General features: G+C 41.3%; 2 protein-coding genes across 7 annotated transcripts in view; both read right to left on the bottom strand.

Moving 5' to 3' along the window:
• LOC124072660 (myosin-10-like) overlaps positions 1–9,129 on the bottom strand; it is a 50,924-nt gene extending 41,795 nt beyond the window's left edge. The window contains exons 1-3 of one of the 6 annotated variants that reach the window (XM_046414216.1): positions 8,860–9,129; positions 7,254–7,650; positions 1,295–1,451 (exon numbers count right to left, since the gene is read on the bottom strand). In XM_046414216.1, the coding sequence (XP_046270172.1) occupies positions 1,295–1,451; positions 7,254–7,598 (502 nt within the window). In that variant the 5' untranslated portion in view covers positions 7,599–7,650; positions 8,860–9,129. The other 5 variants (XM_046414215.1, XM_046414220.1, XM_046414218.1 and 2 more) reach the window with 5 other exon arrangements.
• A 581-nt stretch (positions 9,130–9,710) lies between these two features.
• Positions 9,711–15,118, bottom strand: ddx47 (DEAD (Asp-Glu-Ala-Asp) box polypeptide 47). Its single transcript, XM_046414222.1, has 12 exons — positions 14,929–15,118; positions 14,608–14,701; positions 13,745–13,933; positions 13,587–13,658; positions 13,236–13,354; positions 12,997–13,068; positions 12,751–12,867; positions 12,495–12,641; positions 11,365–11,502; positions 11,198–11,268; positions 10,849–10,978; positions 9,711–10,086 (listed from the first exon to the last, which is right to left on the bottom strand). Exons 1-12 carry the CDS (start codon positions 15,055–15,057, stop codon positions 9,910–9,912), a joined length of 1,455 nt encoding a protein of 484 aa, XP_046270178.1. The 5' UTR covers positions 15,058–15,118; the 3' UTR covers positions 9,711–9,909.
• Between the last annotated feature and the right edge of the window lie 159 nt (positions 15,119–15,277).

Here is a 15,277-nt window from a genome sequence, read left to right as displayed (position 1 = left end):
AACAAAAGAGAGAAAGTAATGCCATTGTTTCATGGGTTGACACTGATGGCACACAGCACAGACACTAAGGCTGTCTAAACACTGACACACTGTGATAACGATTCTGCTTATCACAGCGGTTCTTCTACATCAGAGATTCAAAAACAATTAGTCAAACCTACTCACAGTCCTATTTCATTTGGGCCTTTGCTTTGCTCACATGCACAAATCTTGCTAATGCACACACAGTGATTTTGAGACTATTTTCTTATCTTGTAAGGTGGCTAATGTTACAGCTCAGCCAAGGAGGATGCCATTAATGTTAACATCCCGCCCTGTGATGAATACAGCCTCTCATCCATGAGTTGATGCATGTTGTCAATTATTATTGTCTAGTATTCTGGAAAGACACACTTTTTTCGTTAAGCAAATGATTTTTTGTGTGAAGTTCCAGCTAGTTCCATTATATTTGACAGAGGCCATGCATCTCTGCAGCTGACATCTCCAGGACTCTGGCACCACGAAAAGAGTATTTTTGATTTTAGGATGAATTGTCCCTTCAGTGACACCTGAAGACTGATGCTGGCACCCACTCTCTCTGTTTTTCTCTCTTTCTTTCTCTTTGTCGCAGCGCATCAGTCCTTGCACATGTGCCTCTCACCTTTAATGCCAATAGGAGCTCAGAAATCTCTAACACTCACTTGAGAGGACATCCATCTCTGCTGGCAGTATATGATATACTGCAGAAACCAAATACAGTGCACCACAATAAATCATAACAAATCCATAGGGAAAAATGTACCTTTTAGTTAAGTTGCTGAATAGTTCATTTGATTTTCACTTATAAGAGTATTTCAGGATTATAATTTAAACAGCTTGCAAGCAAATGCAAAATGAGAATGATCATCTTTGCCCAGTGTCTACTGTGTCGACAAATTTGCTGAACAGCCTCTTGTTACCTTGCAGTTACTGCCTTATTACACCTGAATGACAGCAAACCTCTGAGACATAATCAGTGATGTCACATCCTCTCTGACCTTGTGACCTTTCACACACTTCACATGCTTTCTTCACACACTAATCTCCTGGGCTATGCAGCCAAGCTCAATGCTGCCTGCAAGTGAGCTAAACTCCCTGTCAAAGGAGCTTGCCCAGCCCACCTCAGTTGCCAGTCTAACTGCACCGAACTCAAATACGTACCATTGTGAAACACTAAAATCAACAATCATCACAATATTTTCATTCACATGGCAATGGAGAACAATATAAAAAAACACAACATAAAAGGTCAGTCTGTGGAAAGTGTCTATCATACCTTGAAGCATGCAGCGGTATGCTGACTCAGAGATGGCATAGATGTGTGGAGGCATCTCGTGCCTCTTCTTGCCCCTGTACATCTCGATGATGTTTTCTGAATAGATGGGCAGGTTCTTGTAGGGGTTGATTACCACACAAAACAGGCCAGAGTATGTCTGTAATTAAACATGCAAAACAGAAAAACATGGGAAATGAATAGAGCAAGGATAAGAGTAAGGAACAAATAGAGGTTGCAGAGATTGTTAACATCACAACCACATTTTTAAGAAATATAACTGTAATGCCGTAACTGTTCAGATCCTGCAAAAAAAAGAGGCAAAATAAATTCTCATTTGCCAGAATCCGTGGACGTTAAGAGAAAATATAAAACATCAGTGTTTTTCACTCCAAAATGGAGCATGCAAGTTTCTAGAGTTTTAAATCAAGTCTGCATTCTATCAGTGCACCAGGACCTGTCATTACCCACTTTTTAGAAGAAGAAGTAGGAGCTTACATCATCATAACAGGCATGTAACAGTGATAGATAGGACAGACTGACTCAGTGAAACACTGAACAGACTGCTGTCTCTTGTGAAGCAATAAAATGCCCTGAGACTCCTAATACGAGAACACAGTACTACACAATGTGAACAAAGAGTGTATAAATATTTTTTTTATTTTTGTTGCAGCAAGTAGCTCACACTGCAAACATTTAGCCTACTTTCTGAGTTGTGGTGCTGCATTTGGCCATGTAATTAGCCTGAAGATCTCTCCCCAGAGGGTGTGTGTGGTATGAACTCTTCCCAGCTATGCTGCAGGCTGAGACAAAAAGGCAGCAAGGCAGTCGGGAGTGAGTGAGAGGCCCTGTCTGGGCAATGGCTCTCATTCTGCAGATGTTATAGAGGCTTTGCATTTCGCCTACACACGACACAGGGAAAGAGCTGCTTACAGTAGTACGTCTTGAACCTAAAGCTGCAACAATTAGTCGACTAATCAGTTCATCCACCAAAACAAAATTCATCGCCAACTATTTTGTTAATCATTTGAAATTTTCAAGCAAAAATGTCAAACACTGTTGCAGCTTCTTTAATGTAATGACTTGCTGCTTTTCTATGTCATTTATAACATTAATTGAAGTTGTTTTAGACTGCTGGTTGGACAACAGAAGCACTGTGAAGACATCACCTTGGGCTCTAGGAAATTGCAACAAAAATTTTTCACCATTTTTAAAACTTGACTAACTAAATGATTAATCAATTACTCACGAAAGTAATAATTAGTTGCAGCTTTTATCACCGACTGATCTTAGTGCCCTGTGGAAATATTTAGAAAAATTCACCGCTACTTCACTAGCTACCCACATACAGTATGTACACATATAGGGACCTTAAATCTTTAAGAAGAATGGAAGCAAGTTATAACAATACTGTAATAATACAAAGCTGAAGCTGAAAGTCAGTTAGAAAATCAGTAACTCTCCAATAGATAAATCATACAATCAGTCACATATGGATTTAACCACCAACAGAAAGGCAGAGGTCATAGCAGCACTCAAGCCTATCTAGTCAGAGGCCCTGGTGATCAGAGGCAGCTGGCTCCCTGCTGGCTTCAAGGTCAGAGTGACCGACATGTCTGTCTCCTTCTGGGACCATATGCACACTGTACATTGGCTTGCTTACAAGAAACACTTGCATTACAAAAGTAAGAAAAATCAGGAGTGTATGAAAAGAAAAATAAGATGCATGACCTGTAAAATGTTTTGTAATGAACTTTAAATTCTATTTAGGAGTTGTTCTCAGCATGGCTCTTTGAGTTCATAAAAAAACACATGTTCTCCACAAACTGCAGTCTGTAATAAAAAACTGAGCCTCTGTTTTAAAGACCTTTAATTGGTTTAAGAGTTGTTTATTGTATTGTCCTCTCCTGTTGCTCCCGCTGTCAATAAATGGTATCATGTCATGGTGAAGCACAGCCAATAACCAAAGATATATTTAGCAAAAACTATGTCTTCCAGAGACATATTATCATATTATTATTATTGATACCAAAGCATCAAACACTGTGGCATCTGCTATATAATTTAAACTGCACATAAGCCAAGAGAGGCACCATGCCACCAGTGACTCAGCAGCCATAGGTTCACAAAGGGGGACTGTAGTCGTTATGTAACATCGCAGTTCGGGCTCTCAGTCAGCAACACTGAGCAACTGATGCTCTGTATTGCTGATATGAACAAAAAAAGCCAAAAGTTGTACAAAAAAGAACATGAGGAAGGAGAGAGCGGCAGACAGAAATGAAGAGTGGTGCAATGATCCAGCTGACAGGGCTCCCTCAGGGCCCATCCAACTGAGAAGCAGAGTTGTAACAAACTGTGAACCGTGTGCTCAGCCTTCCTGTAAATTGCTCCCAACCTGAGGGAAGGAGAAAGAGAGGGCCTGCTGAAATTCTAACTCTCGACTCACCTTTTCAAGGCTAATTAAAAATTAATTCCCCTCTTATCTGAAAACTTGGGCTGCTATAAATAGGAGGTCTGTTTTGTTCTCTTCAGTTCTGCAATATGCAGCACTGAGGCAGCTGGCGAGGCTGCACAGATATGCAGACTGTAGTTTCAGTGTGAGCTGTCCCAGGTAGCTGAATGGTTGGGCACTGTAATTTGCTCACGTCTCTATATGCATGATAGAGACACAGAGAACTAAACAGAGACAGAATTGGAAGGGTACATCAGTGTTTGCCTATGAAACAAAATCATACTTGAAAATATTGAATCTGACTGTGGCTTTCAAATAGAATTAAAGGTAGAAGTCCCTTGTTAATCTCCTAATCTCTGTGACAAACAAAAAGGCCTCCAAATCGAAAAATAATGTATCTCCAATTAAGTTTTTGCAAGCTCTCTCTCATCTTGCACGCTTGTTACTGCACTACAGGAATTACTGTGAAAAATCCTGCAGGACCATTGCACTGTATAGCACATTTACTACTGCTGTTGCTGGCTAGCAGAGCATATGGTTAACTCAACACTGCCTGCCAAACCAACATGTCTGGCCCAGTCCAGGAAAGACAAGGTGATATTTCCACTGTGAAATTAGATCCAGGGGAGGGGATGCCGTGGCCTAGTAACAGCTGAGCAGCACACAGCCAACAGCAGACACAACAGCCGACCCCATCTGCCATCTCTGATCAGTCAGGCAGCGTGCCTATGTGAATAGGCCTGTCTCCACTGCAGAGACTGGAGAGGGCACTCTTGTTGCATAGGCAGCTTTGGTGCCATTGATCTGTGCTGAGCAGAATGGACCTTGACCATTCCCTCGACAGTGCTTCGCTCTAGTGATTTCATAACAAAACTTGCGAATGTATTGGACTAGGCTTTTGAAATATTATCAATACACTGAGATGCATGGTATCAAACCACATTGACAGCAGCAGAACACCCTTTGCTTTTCTGCAGCTCTAATTAGCTGGAAATCCTTGCTGGAATTGTATTTTCAGGTCATACTCACAAATTCATGTTTTTGTCAGTGAAAATCATGGTGACATGAAAAGCAAACAGAATATCAAAGGTTACACCAGGGTCCAGTTAATGTCCTGCAGAAAGAGAGACCACATGTGACTTCAATTCAAACATCTACACAGGAACACAAGAGGGAGCATGACCGTGCATTTTGGTTTCTGTCTTTTTCTCTGTGATGTTCTGCCTGTTGCTCTGCTGCAAATCCAGCATTAAAAACACAACATATGAGACAAGCTTAGCTTGCATACATCTAATATTTGAATCACATTAATATTGAAAATGCCATAAAAATATAGGATGTAAGAAACAAGCTGAGGTCCAGGAGCAGTGAGGCAGAGAACAGAAGAGAAACCGTGAGACAGAGAGAGCGTGGGAAAGGGAGTAGAGATGGTGAAGACAGGACTGAAGACCTGAAGTGGGCAGCAGGCAGACAGACAGACAGACAGACGGACAATCTTTTTGCAGTGGAAGAATGCTGAGGCATTCTGACAGCTGGGGTTTATCTAATGGCACAAAGGCCTGCTTGTAGCCGCACCAGTGTGTAGCATTGTGGCTAGCCTGTGACTCACCCCCTCACAGATAGCAAGCTGCTACGGTGAATGAACTGGCTAAACAGGCTGACTGACTTCACACGGATGGAGCCATCAGATGGGCAAAAGGCCACAGAAGGGAGCCAACATAAGAGAGATGAATTACTCAAAGACCACAGACACAAAAATGTAGAGATTGGGAGAACATGATCACACTTTTGCCATGTTGCAGGATATTTAAGTGGGAATAAGTACGATTTTTGTGGACAATCACATTACTTTATGCGTGGGAGGAGAGAGTAGTTGATCACTACTACTGACTCATCCAGTTTGGAAGGTGCAGAATCAGACTTTGAAAATTCATTTTGTGAAGCAACATCAAACCTGTATAGTTTCAATTTCAAGTTTAACCAACATTATTTTAAAAATCTGCCTACTTACTAAGGGAAGGAGAGCAGAGGATCACCGTTAATAAGGAAAGTAAAGTGAGTTACGGCATGTATGCCCAGCAAAGTTGATCACACAGCGATTCAGACAGGGAAGTCTTCCCATCCACCTCAACTAAGAATACAGCCTAGGGGAGGCATAGTATCATGTCGACAGTAGATGGGAGCTGAGCTTTGGGGGGTAAGTCAAACAGACTGGAAAAAGTTAAGAAGATTGTGGGTTTCTTCCTCTAAAAGCGAGCTGAATCGGAAAATTCTCTTCCTGACAGAACAAAACAGTCAGACACATGTTTTCAATTTCTGCTGGCCAATGGGGCAAAGCAACAAGCCTAAAAGCCGATTCTGAACCACGAAAAAGTAGAAAACATAACACTACAGCAGGAGAGAGAACCCAAGGAGGAACATAGGAGGGAATGGGTATGTCCGCTGGAAGCACACAGTAATGATGATAACACCAACTTCACTGAAGCGTCTGAGCGATGACACTTGTGGTAATGTTTTAACATGATGTGTGATGAGGAGGAAGTGCAACAATTCCCCCCAGCAGTCCGCAAACCAGAGTCTCTCAGGTGATAACCGACCCACATTCTATTCCTGGAAAATGTGTCAGTAAATGGGTCAAGATCGCAACTAGAACATCACAGGGCAGCTGCATCTGTAGAGTAACTGGATTATGGAAACAGTGACAATGCAGCAACACAGACTGCTACAGGTTTGATGAATTGAGAAGTTATACACAAAAATCCCTTAAATGACTATAGTGACTCACAGGGATTTTAACATATGTTTGCTTTGGATTACAAACCACAGATACCTGAGCTTCTACATACTGAAAATATCTAAAAACATTGATCATGTACTACCATATGGATATGGATGAAGACAAGGTGATAAAAACATTCCCTGTTACTCGACATTTCGGGCCAAATGTGTTAAATCTTACGCAGAGAGATCAAGCCATCTCTGTGATCAAACAAGGACCACCTTTGGGAGCAGACAGCAGTACAAACAAACTGTTAACAGTAGTGGAAGAGGCCTGCCTTTGGCTGAGGTGACAGACACCACAGGGGGGGGTTAACCACTAGGGAGAGAGAGGATCCAGTGGAGGTAAAAATCTGGCAATGGTTAAAAAGCAAGCGAGCTCTGTCACTCATACTGTGAGCAAATGCATGTGTGTGGCCAGGATTCATTCAGAACAACAAAAAGCTTAATGTCCTCTCTGTCCCCAAACAAAGACTGATAAATATCAGATGATAATTTCATATAAGAGCACAAAAGACAGAAAGGTAGAGGTTGAGACTAATGTGCATTCCCAATAAAAGAATACTGCCCATAATTTCACAGTCATAACAGTCAGAAGTGAAATTTAGTCTACAGCTGTGACACCCAGGGAATCTGTGTGTTTCACTGTTAATCATTCCCAATGTGGAAAGTAATACACACTGTTACAAAAACATAGACCATCTCTGAAGGGTTCTGGTCTAGATCACTTACGTATATGAGTCCTGAGTAGTAGCGGTCCTTCAGGTTGTGCAGCACTGACGCCTCATTCAGGCAGGTGAGCTCGGCCATGTCTTCCACCTTGCTAAACTTGGGCGGGTTCATCTTCTGAATGTCATCCTTGTTGATGACCACCTTCTTGCCATTCTCAGCCAGCTCCACCAGCACCTCCTCACCACGCTCCTCGCGGATACTGGCTGCCTCAAAGCCATGGCGCTCTGAGGGGACCCACACCAGCTTCTTGGCCGTCCAGTCCGCCTGTGTGGCTGGGTTGTAAACCACAGCCCGGTCCACAAACAGGTACCGCTCTGGGTCCTCCTGCCCACTCCGATGAGACATCTTAGCTGGGGTTTACCAGAGCAACGTGGCCACCTAGAACAGACAGCAGGGACTGGCACATTACACGTTACGTTAAGAAATATCAGAAAGAGAATATACACCTCATGTAGTCCTCTATGTCTCACCCTTTGTGATCAGCACAGACTATGTATAGGCTTTAATCTTTACAATGATTGGCACTAATATTTTATGCGCTTATTTCATGTTGTAGCTACACATATTTAATAAATATATGACAAATTAAATTATGAACAGTCAGATTACTGTGTGCGACAGATGGCATGAAAGAAAATAAATCTCCTGCACTTTCATGAGGTATAACAAAGTAACGTCTAACATACACAGGACAGAGTGCGGAGCTGAAACCTTACGTCATCAGTTCAGACCATAAAAAGTGCTGAACAGTGACACGAATTAACAGCTATACTACATTTTAAAACCAGGTTTTGGAGCAGGTCTGACAGTCTGCACGACTTCTCACTGGATGTATATACAACAGTAATGCGCATACTGCGTAGGTAACACCGCTCTCACAGAAAAGCTGGACGGAGCGACATCGTGAATGGCCAGAAATATTGCAGTGTCGAAAATAAGCCGCTGTAACACATATCTCCGTCGACCAAATAACAGCTACAAGCTGCACTTGTCTGCGCAGATGAAGCTTAGACAACAGATACGATGACTGTGCATTGGCAAATCTCCAAAAAAGCTCAGAATAAACGTAATACAACAGGGGGAAACTTGCTGTTAAACTCATGTTTTCAAATTCTAAGCTAATATCTGCGGTAATGAACCTGCGCAACTGACACTGCTAACTAGTATAGCTAAATTAGGTGACCGAAATGTGGTATGATAGGATAAATAACGTTACCAGCTAAAAGTCCGTTTATCATCGGAAGAACGACCGAAAGGATAAAGTAAAACAATTAACGTTAGCTTGAGAGGAGGTAGCAAGTTTTACTTAGCTCCAATTAAACTGAACTCATTAAGCTAACTTAACACAGTCAAAACAGCACAGGTTGAGTTTCACTGCGTCGTTAACGTTTGTCCAGCTTAGGTGAAATAAGATGTTAGCGAGGCAGGCCACCTCATATTAAAAGATAGGTTCTTAACTCACACAACTAATAATGACTACAAAGTATAAAGTTTCCTGAGCGACTTCCATCCTCCATCCTCAACACTGGTCCGTTCATCCACACTAACGGTCTAATATTCACCACGCGCTCTCTCATCCCCGTCCTCGCGCTGAATAATGTCTTACCTGGTGCAGTCAGATCCTGTTCAACAAGCAGTCCGCTATCCGCCTGACGCGACCCTGTATGCAACTAGCTGCTACACACAACAGAAATGCTGGCATGTATCTGGGCTTTGGTATGCACCACGGGCACAGAGCTGCCTTGCCTCTATACTGGGGCCCCTCCTAAAGCGAGCGGACTTGACCGCTGCTGCTCCCGCCTACGGTGAACTGAGCTCACATAGAGAGTGACCTTGCAGATCAATACACCACACCGCGGACACTCTGTGGGATGATTCACCTGAGCCTTAATTCAGGCCGTGTGCGCAGGCGCCGGCTATAAATTGTTATAACTCAGGTGAAAAACATATTTTATGGAGACATGATGCTGGGGCAGCCTCTTCCCAAAATCTATCCCCCACATATCTATGCATTGCACCCACCCACCAGACGCAGCCCTGAGACAACTGGGCTCCCACTTTGCGCCCCTCGCCCCCCATCATTGGCTGAAACAAACACACTGATTTGATGCATATAAACAACCAGCATGACAAAATGATCGATTTTGCAACTGCTGCTTGCCTACATAATAACTAACATCCAAAATAACTTACATGCTGGTACCATCTGATATCTCCTAGATCGTCATTGTTTAAAAATATTCCCCACTGTGGCAATTACACATAAGGAAAAATAGATTTTGAAAGACAGACGTGTAGCTTCCTCACTCTCAAATGTCATATATTCATTTCAGTCGTCATTGCCATTCCCCTGCCGTAAAGTGAAACACCCCCCTCTGGTGTCTGAAAGCGACAACAGCAGCATTTTGTGCTCAACAAAACTCACGCAATAACACATCACTCAACCACAAACACAAGTTATGGGTTTTACTGTGGCCCTTTTATTACAAATGGAAAAATCTCATAGAAGAGAGGGAAAAGCGTGTTTTCTGTAATTAAATGGTTTGCATCCAATCTAACTGCTGGAAAACACGCTGCTGTCATAATCAACTTAAACATCAAAAAACAAGAGGCATTGTATGTTGTTGGTATGTACAGTGTGTTAATGTTGGAGGCTTCAGCGTCCCCCCCTCCAGGCTCCTCCACCCTTGTTCTTCTTCCCTCCTCGTCCACCCCCACCACTGCCTGGTCCTCCTTTCACTTTCTTCCTCACTCCACTTGCTTGTTCTGTGTCATCCTCGTCTCCATCGCCTCCTTTGGGCCGTTTCCTTTTCTCGCCTTGCTCCTTCATTTCCTGAGGAAGGGAAGACATTTTTCCCCCTCAACTTAATGTTGACAATCCAGATATGACATCCATCTTCCTTCAGAACGGTGGTCCTCTACTCCCTTTATTTTCTTCAGACACAGTCCAGGCAGATGAACTCAAGTGGCTCTTCATCAGCACCACCAGTCATGTTCCAAATGTTAATTTTAACTGCCTTTAACTGGGCTTTACTTAACACTATTAACTACACAAAATTCATCTGCAGTATTACTGGCAGAAGCTAAAAACTTAAACAATTTATCCATTACTTTTAGCCAATCCAACTCTGCTTATTACATTTGGTTATTACAATTATTTATACTTAGCTATTTGCTAACTGAAGTTCGTTGGCAATGATTGTATTTTCTTTTTATTGACATTTTACGCAGCATCCCAGCTTTTCTGGAATCGGGGTTGTAATTTTCACGCATTCTCAAATAATTCTCATGGCATTCTCCACAATCTTCCCATCTACTACAAAGGTGCCCCCTGTGGTACAAGTACCACAGTTTTTTTAATATACTGTTATTTCTGGATTTTAACTTTTTATATTTTTCAATGTTTGCACTGTACAGCACCTTGGAACTCTTATTTCAAAAGGTGCCATATAAACAAAGTTTATTTACTTAGTACTTCAGTCTATTCACTAAGTACTTAACAATCTACTATAGAATGTAGTTTGTCTGTCTGTCCTTCTGAGGACATTCAATTTATTTGTACAGAAGTGTTACCATGTAATATGAGACTACTTACCAGCCTGGCAAATCTCTGGGCCTCGCTCACCCTCTCCACCAACATCATCACTTCCTCTTCCTGGGTAGGGAAGGCAGGAAGTTTCTTCCCAATCAGGCTTTCAATTCGTTGAAAAAGCTCCACATCATATCTAACACGACAGAATGTGTCAGTTTACGGCACTCAACTCACTTTCACTTACTTAGAGCATAAACAAAAAACACTACAAAAAAAAGGTGGCAGACAAGCACACGAGTTCAGTAATCAAAAAATTAAATGGTTTAACAATGAAGGCAGATTTACAAATCCAGTCAAATAGCAAGACATTAACCAATAATGTGGTTACTGGTGAGAAACAGGCAGTCCTTACTGAGTGACAAAAGTGATGGACTTTCCAGATCGTCCTGCTCTGGCTGTTCGTCCGACTCTATGGATGTAGTCCTTTGAGGACAGACAGATCCAAAGATTCATTCAAATCCAATTAAACTAACAAAATCATCAAATAAACCAGGAATGTGAACATCAGCACCAAGGTACCTTAGAGTGAGTGGGGATGTCGTAGTTGATGACGCAGTCAACATGAGGAATGTCCAGTCCTCTGGACGCCACATCGGTTGCCAGCAGCACAGATCGAGATTTGGACTTGAATTTGTTTAGTGCTCCAAGACGTTTATTCTGTCCGACAAAGGGAGGAAGAACCAGCGAGTGAATATGACATTAAACAGACACCGAAAAGACACATATGTCACACTTCTATTAAGGTTTTCTAATGAAGCTTCAATTGTCTGTCATCATATTTTATGATGTCAGAGATTTTAGTGAGATAACAAAATGTTGTGAATTTTGGAAATGATCACAATTTTTTTCAATTAATTCAGACCTCTGAGTTACGTTCATAATCACATACTATGCACTGCATACCCAATATGTTTATTCTTGTTGAATATACCTTTATAAGAGCGTGTTTGCTGGTGGAGACGCGTAACCATAGTAACCTATGCCAAAGATTAATTCATTTCAAAAATACATTATGCCTCAAAACGTATACTTACACTAACTGTTAGGCTGTAACAGTGTTACGTTATTATAGAACAGCATTAAGTTGTTATTGTCTCTTACGTTGTTTCTGTTTTCTTTAGCTCTGCACTGCACAGCTGGTGTACTGTCCAGTTTAGGGTTAGTTTTTGCACACAGTAATAGTTTCTTGGAAATAATATTATTATTAGATTTCACAGGCAGCGCCAGACTTTAAGATGCCTGAGTTATTGGAAAACTATTGGAAATTTTTGGATCACATAAAATCCTCACAATGCAAGAATACTGGGTTTAATACTATGTTAAAAAGAAATGAAAATACGTGCCAAAAAAACAGAAAAAAAAATATGTAAGATGGATAAAAAAAGGAGTTAAAAACTGTCAGTAAAGCAACTGTGAAAACCTTTAACCGTTTGAAGATGTGGCAAACAATGCAGTCTAACAATGAATTCTAGCATGGATTCATCAGCTACACAAACAAAGCTTCATGGAAAAAAACTACAAAAAATTACACCATAAAAAATTGTTATCAGTACTAATGTTTGGCCCTAAGAGCTCAGAGGACAAATGTTTGCACTCAGGACCAACTGACTTTAAGGTGTGTGTGTGTGTGTGGTACTCTGAAGCTCTACCTGACTCATCTGGCCATGAAGAGGGATGGCAGTGATACCAAGGTTCCTTAATAACAGCGCCACCCGCTGGGCATTGTTACATGTGCTGCAGAAAATTATAAATGAGTTTCCTGCAAGTTCATTCAGGATGGACACCAGGTAACAGTCCTGCCACAAAACAAACACAAATTATTGTTACAACCTTAAATATAGTTTATGTAAATACATTACAGAGTCACTGTGGTACTCTGATGACAAAGGATGGACAACCGCATACCTTGTACTTCGACGGTATGAAGATGTAGTATTGCTGCAGTTTGTCTACTGTAGAGTATTTAGTGGATACTGCACACTTCACAGGGTCTTTCAACGCTGCTCTCTGGAGTTTCTGGACCTGTAAATGAAATGAGAAAATGTCAAGGTAAGAGAAAAGAAAAGCCTAGCAGCCCCTACAACTGATGTAATGTTCTGGTGCCAATTTGCAGCACCAGCAAGACAGAATATAAATAAACGTATTGTCTACCTTTTTGGTCATGGTGGCTGAGAACAAGAAGGTGCGTCTCTCTCTTGGAATTACCTTCAAGATTTTATCCACCTGGTAAAAGAAAGAAAACAAACTCTCAGTAAAGAAAATGAAGGAATATTTCCATTCGAGTGATATGTTTCCTTATAAACAGAGAACATTATGAAATTAAGGTAAATACAAGGGGAAATTGTTACAGTGATTGAAAACAATCACATCAAAAGTTTCTAACTACCCACCTCCGTCTCAAAGTCCATGTTGAGGATTCTGTCCGCTTCGTCCATGACCAGGTACTTCAGAGCTCGTAGAGAGAAGCCCTTTGTGTTCTCCAAATGGTCTATCAACCGACCAGGTGTTGCTGTAAACACATTTGATTCACTGCATCACATTCATGCTAAAATTCTTGCTTGTTCAAACTGTTGAACACTGAAATGAGTGGAAGTCTGTGTAAATGTGAATGTCCTATAACAAAATGAAAGGAAGCATTCCCGTACAATTTCTGATTGGACAGAAACATCTGCATTATATTTTTATAAGGAGAAACCAAGGGTGTTGATGTATATGAAATGAAAAATTGATTGTGGTCTTACCAATGACAATGTGTGGTTTTTTAGCCAACACTAAAGACTGGGACATCATATCGATTCCTCCAACTATAACAGCTGCAACAGAAATGTGAACCATTTACACAAAACCACAGAAAATCATCTGAATCAGTGCAAGCCAGTGAACCTTTATGGACACGTACCACACTTAACACCAATGCTGGAGCCCAGGGCCTCAAACTGCTCAGAGATCTGAAATGCTAGCTCCCTTGTAGGGGTGAGGACGAGAGTATGAAGCCTCTGGGGCGAGGCCAGCAGGGACTGGAGAATAGGCAGAGCAAAGGCACCAGTCTTTCCTGAACCGGTCTCTGCCAGACCAATAACATCCTTCCCTAAAGTTCAGATAGAAGGTACAGAAAGATGTTAATTGAATAGTGGACAAAGGAGGAAATACACTGAGAATTTAATTGGGTTTTTTTTTTTAACTCTTTTACTTTTCAGAGAGTTATACTGTACTTTGTATGAACACATTCATTTGGCAGATATACCTACATATTACTTTGTTTGTTAAGATTTTTAAAAGCTTTTATAATGTTTTTTTTTTTTGTTTGTTTTTTTTTTGCTTGCCTGAAAGCTTTGTTTACATTTGGGCCAGGTGAGGAAAAACAACATCCTTCACATTGTGGGTCACAAAAACCTGTACCTTAACTATGATGTTTTGTAGTGTAGTAAATTAAACCAAACATAAAGACATAAATAAGCCAGAATTATACATTACATTAAAAAGAACATTAAAATTCTGATTAAACACCAGTGCACCAGTAATGACAACATACTAGTGTAATAAATAATAATACTAACAAGGCTCATTCAGCTGCATAATAACATAAAGTACATATAAAAGAGAATTAACATTACTAAAGTGATATTTTGAATGCAGGGCTTTTGCTTCATGGACTGTCTATACCCCGTGGTGCTGTAAGCACATTTGAGCGGCTGCAGGACACTGATAGCAACCTTCTCTGATGGAGCCAGCTGACAGAAAGACGTCCCTGTGGACACTCACCTTGCAGGGCTATTGGTATGGCTTCTATCTGAATCTTTGTGGGACTCTTCCATCCCAGCTGATCACAAGCCTCACAGAGAACCTCAGTAACACCCTGAGTACGGAGAAGACACCGAGTAGAGAACTTTGTCAGTTGCTGATAGTTCTGATACCAAGAAACAAGCGTCCTTAAAACATAGTCAGATTCTAGGTACATCTCAAACGATAAACTTAACGTTATAGATAAAACTAGCTTAGTTTGGCTAGCTCATATTACTGTGCCGCTGCTCGCTTATGTTGCAAGAATTACGTCTCTTTTCTTAATTTGTGAGTTAAACCTACCAAGTCCTTGAAGGTCTTCACTGTCTCATCATTTTCGCCGCTAATAAAATGACTGCTATCATCACCACTACTCGAACATTCGAGTGTTTCGTCTCTGTTTGGTTTCACGTTTTCCTCAGCGTCCGCCATGCTTTTCGCCTCAACGTGTCGTCAGCTTGGCAATGCGCAGTCGCGGAAACGCAATCAGCCACAGTGGATGATGGGAATTGTTGTTTTCAATATGTCCTCGTTTGTAGACATGTACTGGTCATCCACAGACTGCATACACATACATCCCATCTCTACCACATCAAAAGCCAAAATAAATTTAAATTACTGAAATTGATCTTTTTCCAGACAGAAACATCAT

This window comes from Scatophagus argus, chromosome 16 (assembly GCF_020382885.2).
Source record: "Scatophagus argus isolate fScaArg1 chromosome 16, fScaArg1.pri, whole genome shotgun sequence".
Classification (NCBI taxonomy): Eukaryota; Metazoa; Chordata; class Actinopteri; family Scatophagidae; genus Scatophagus; species Scatophagus argus.
Note: the sequence above shows the minus strand (reverse complement) of the source record. Positions and strands in the feature narration are given on the sequence as shown.

Bases quoted from the DNA above. Each gene is read 5' to 3' on its own strand.
- ddx47 (XM_046414222.1), bottom strand. From the start codon at position 15,057: ATGGCGGACGCTGAGGAAAACGTGAAACCAAACAGAGACGAAACACTC. The intron at 12,868-12,996 runs GTAGACAATACG...TTTCATTTACAG, and splicing joins CAGCCACCATGACCAAAAAG to GTCCAGAAACTCCAGAGAGC. The intron at 12,642-12,750 runs GTATGCGGTTGT...GTTTTGTGGCAG, and splicing joins TCATACCGTCGAAGTACAAG to GACTGTTACCTGGTGTCCAT.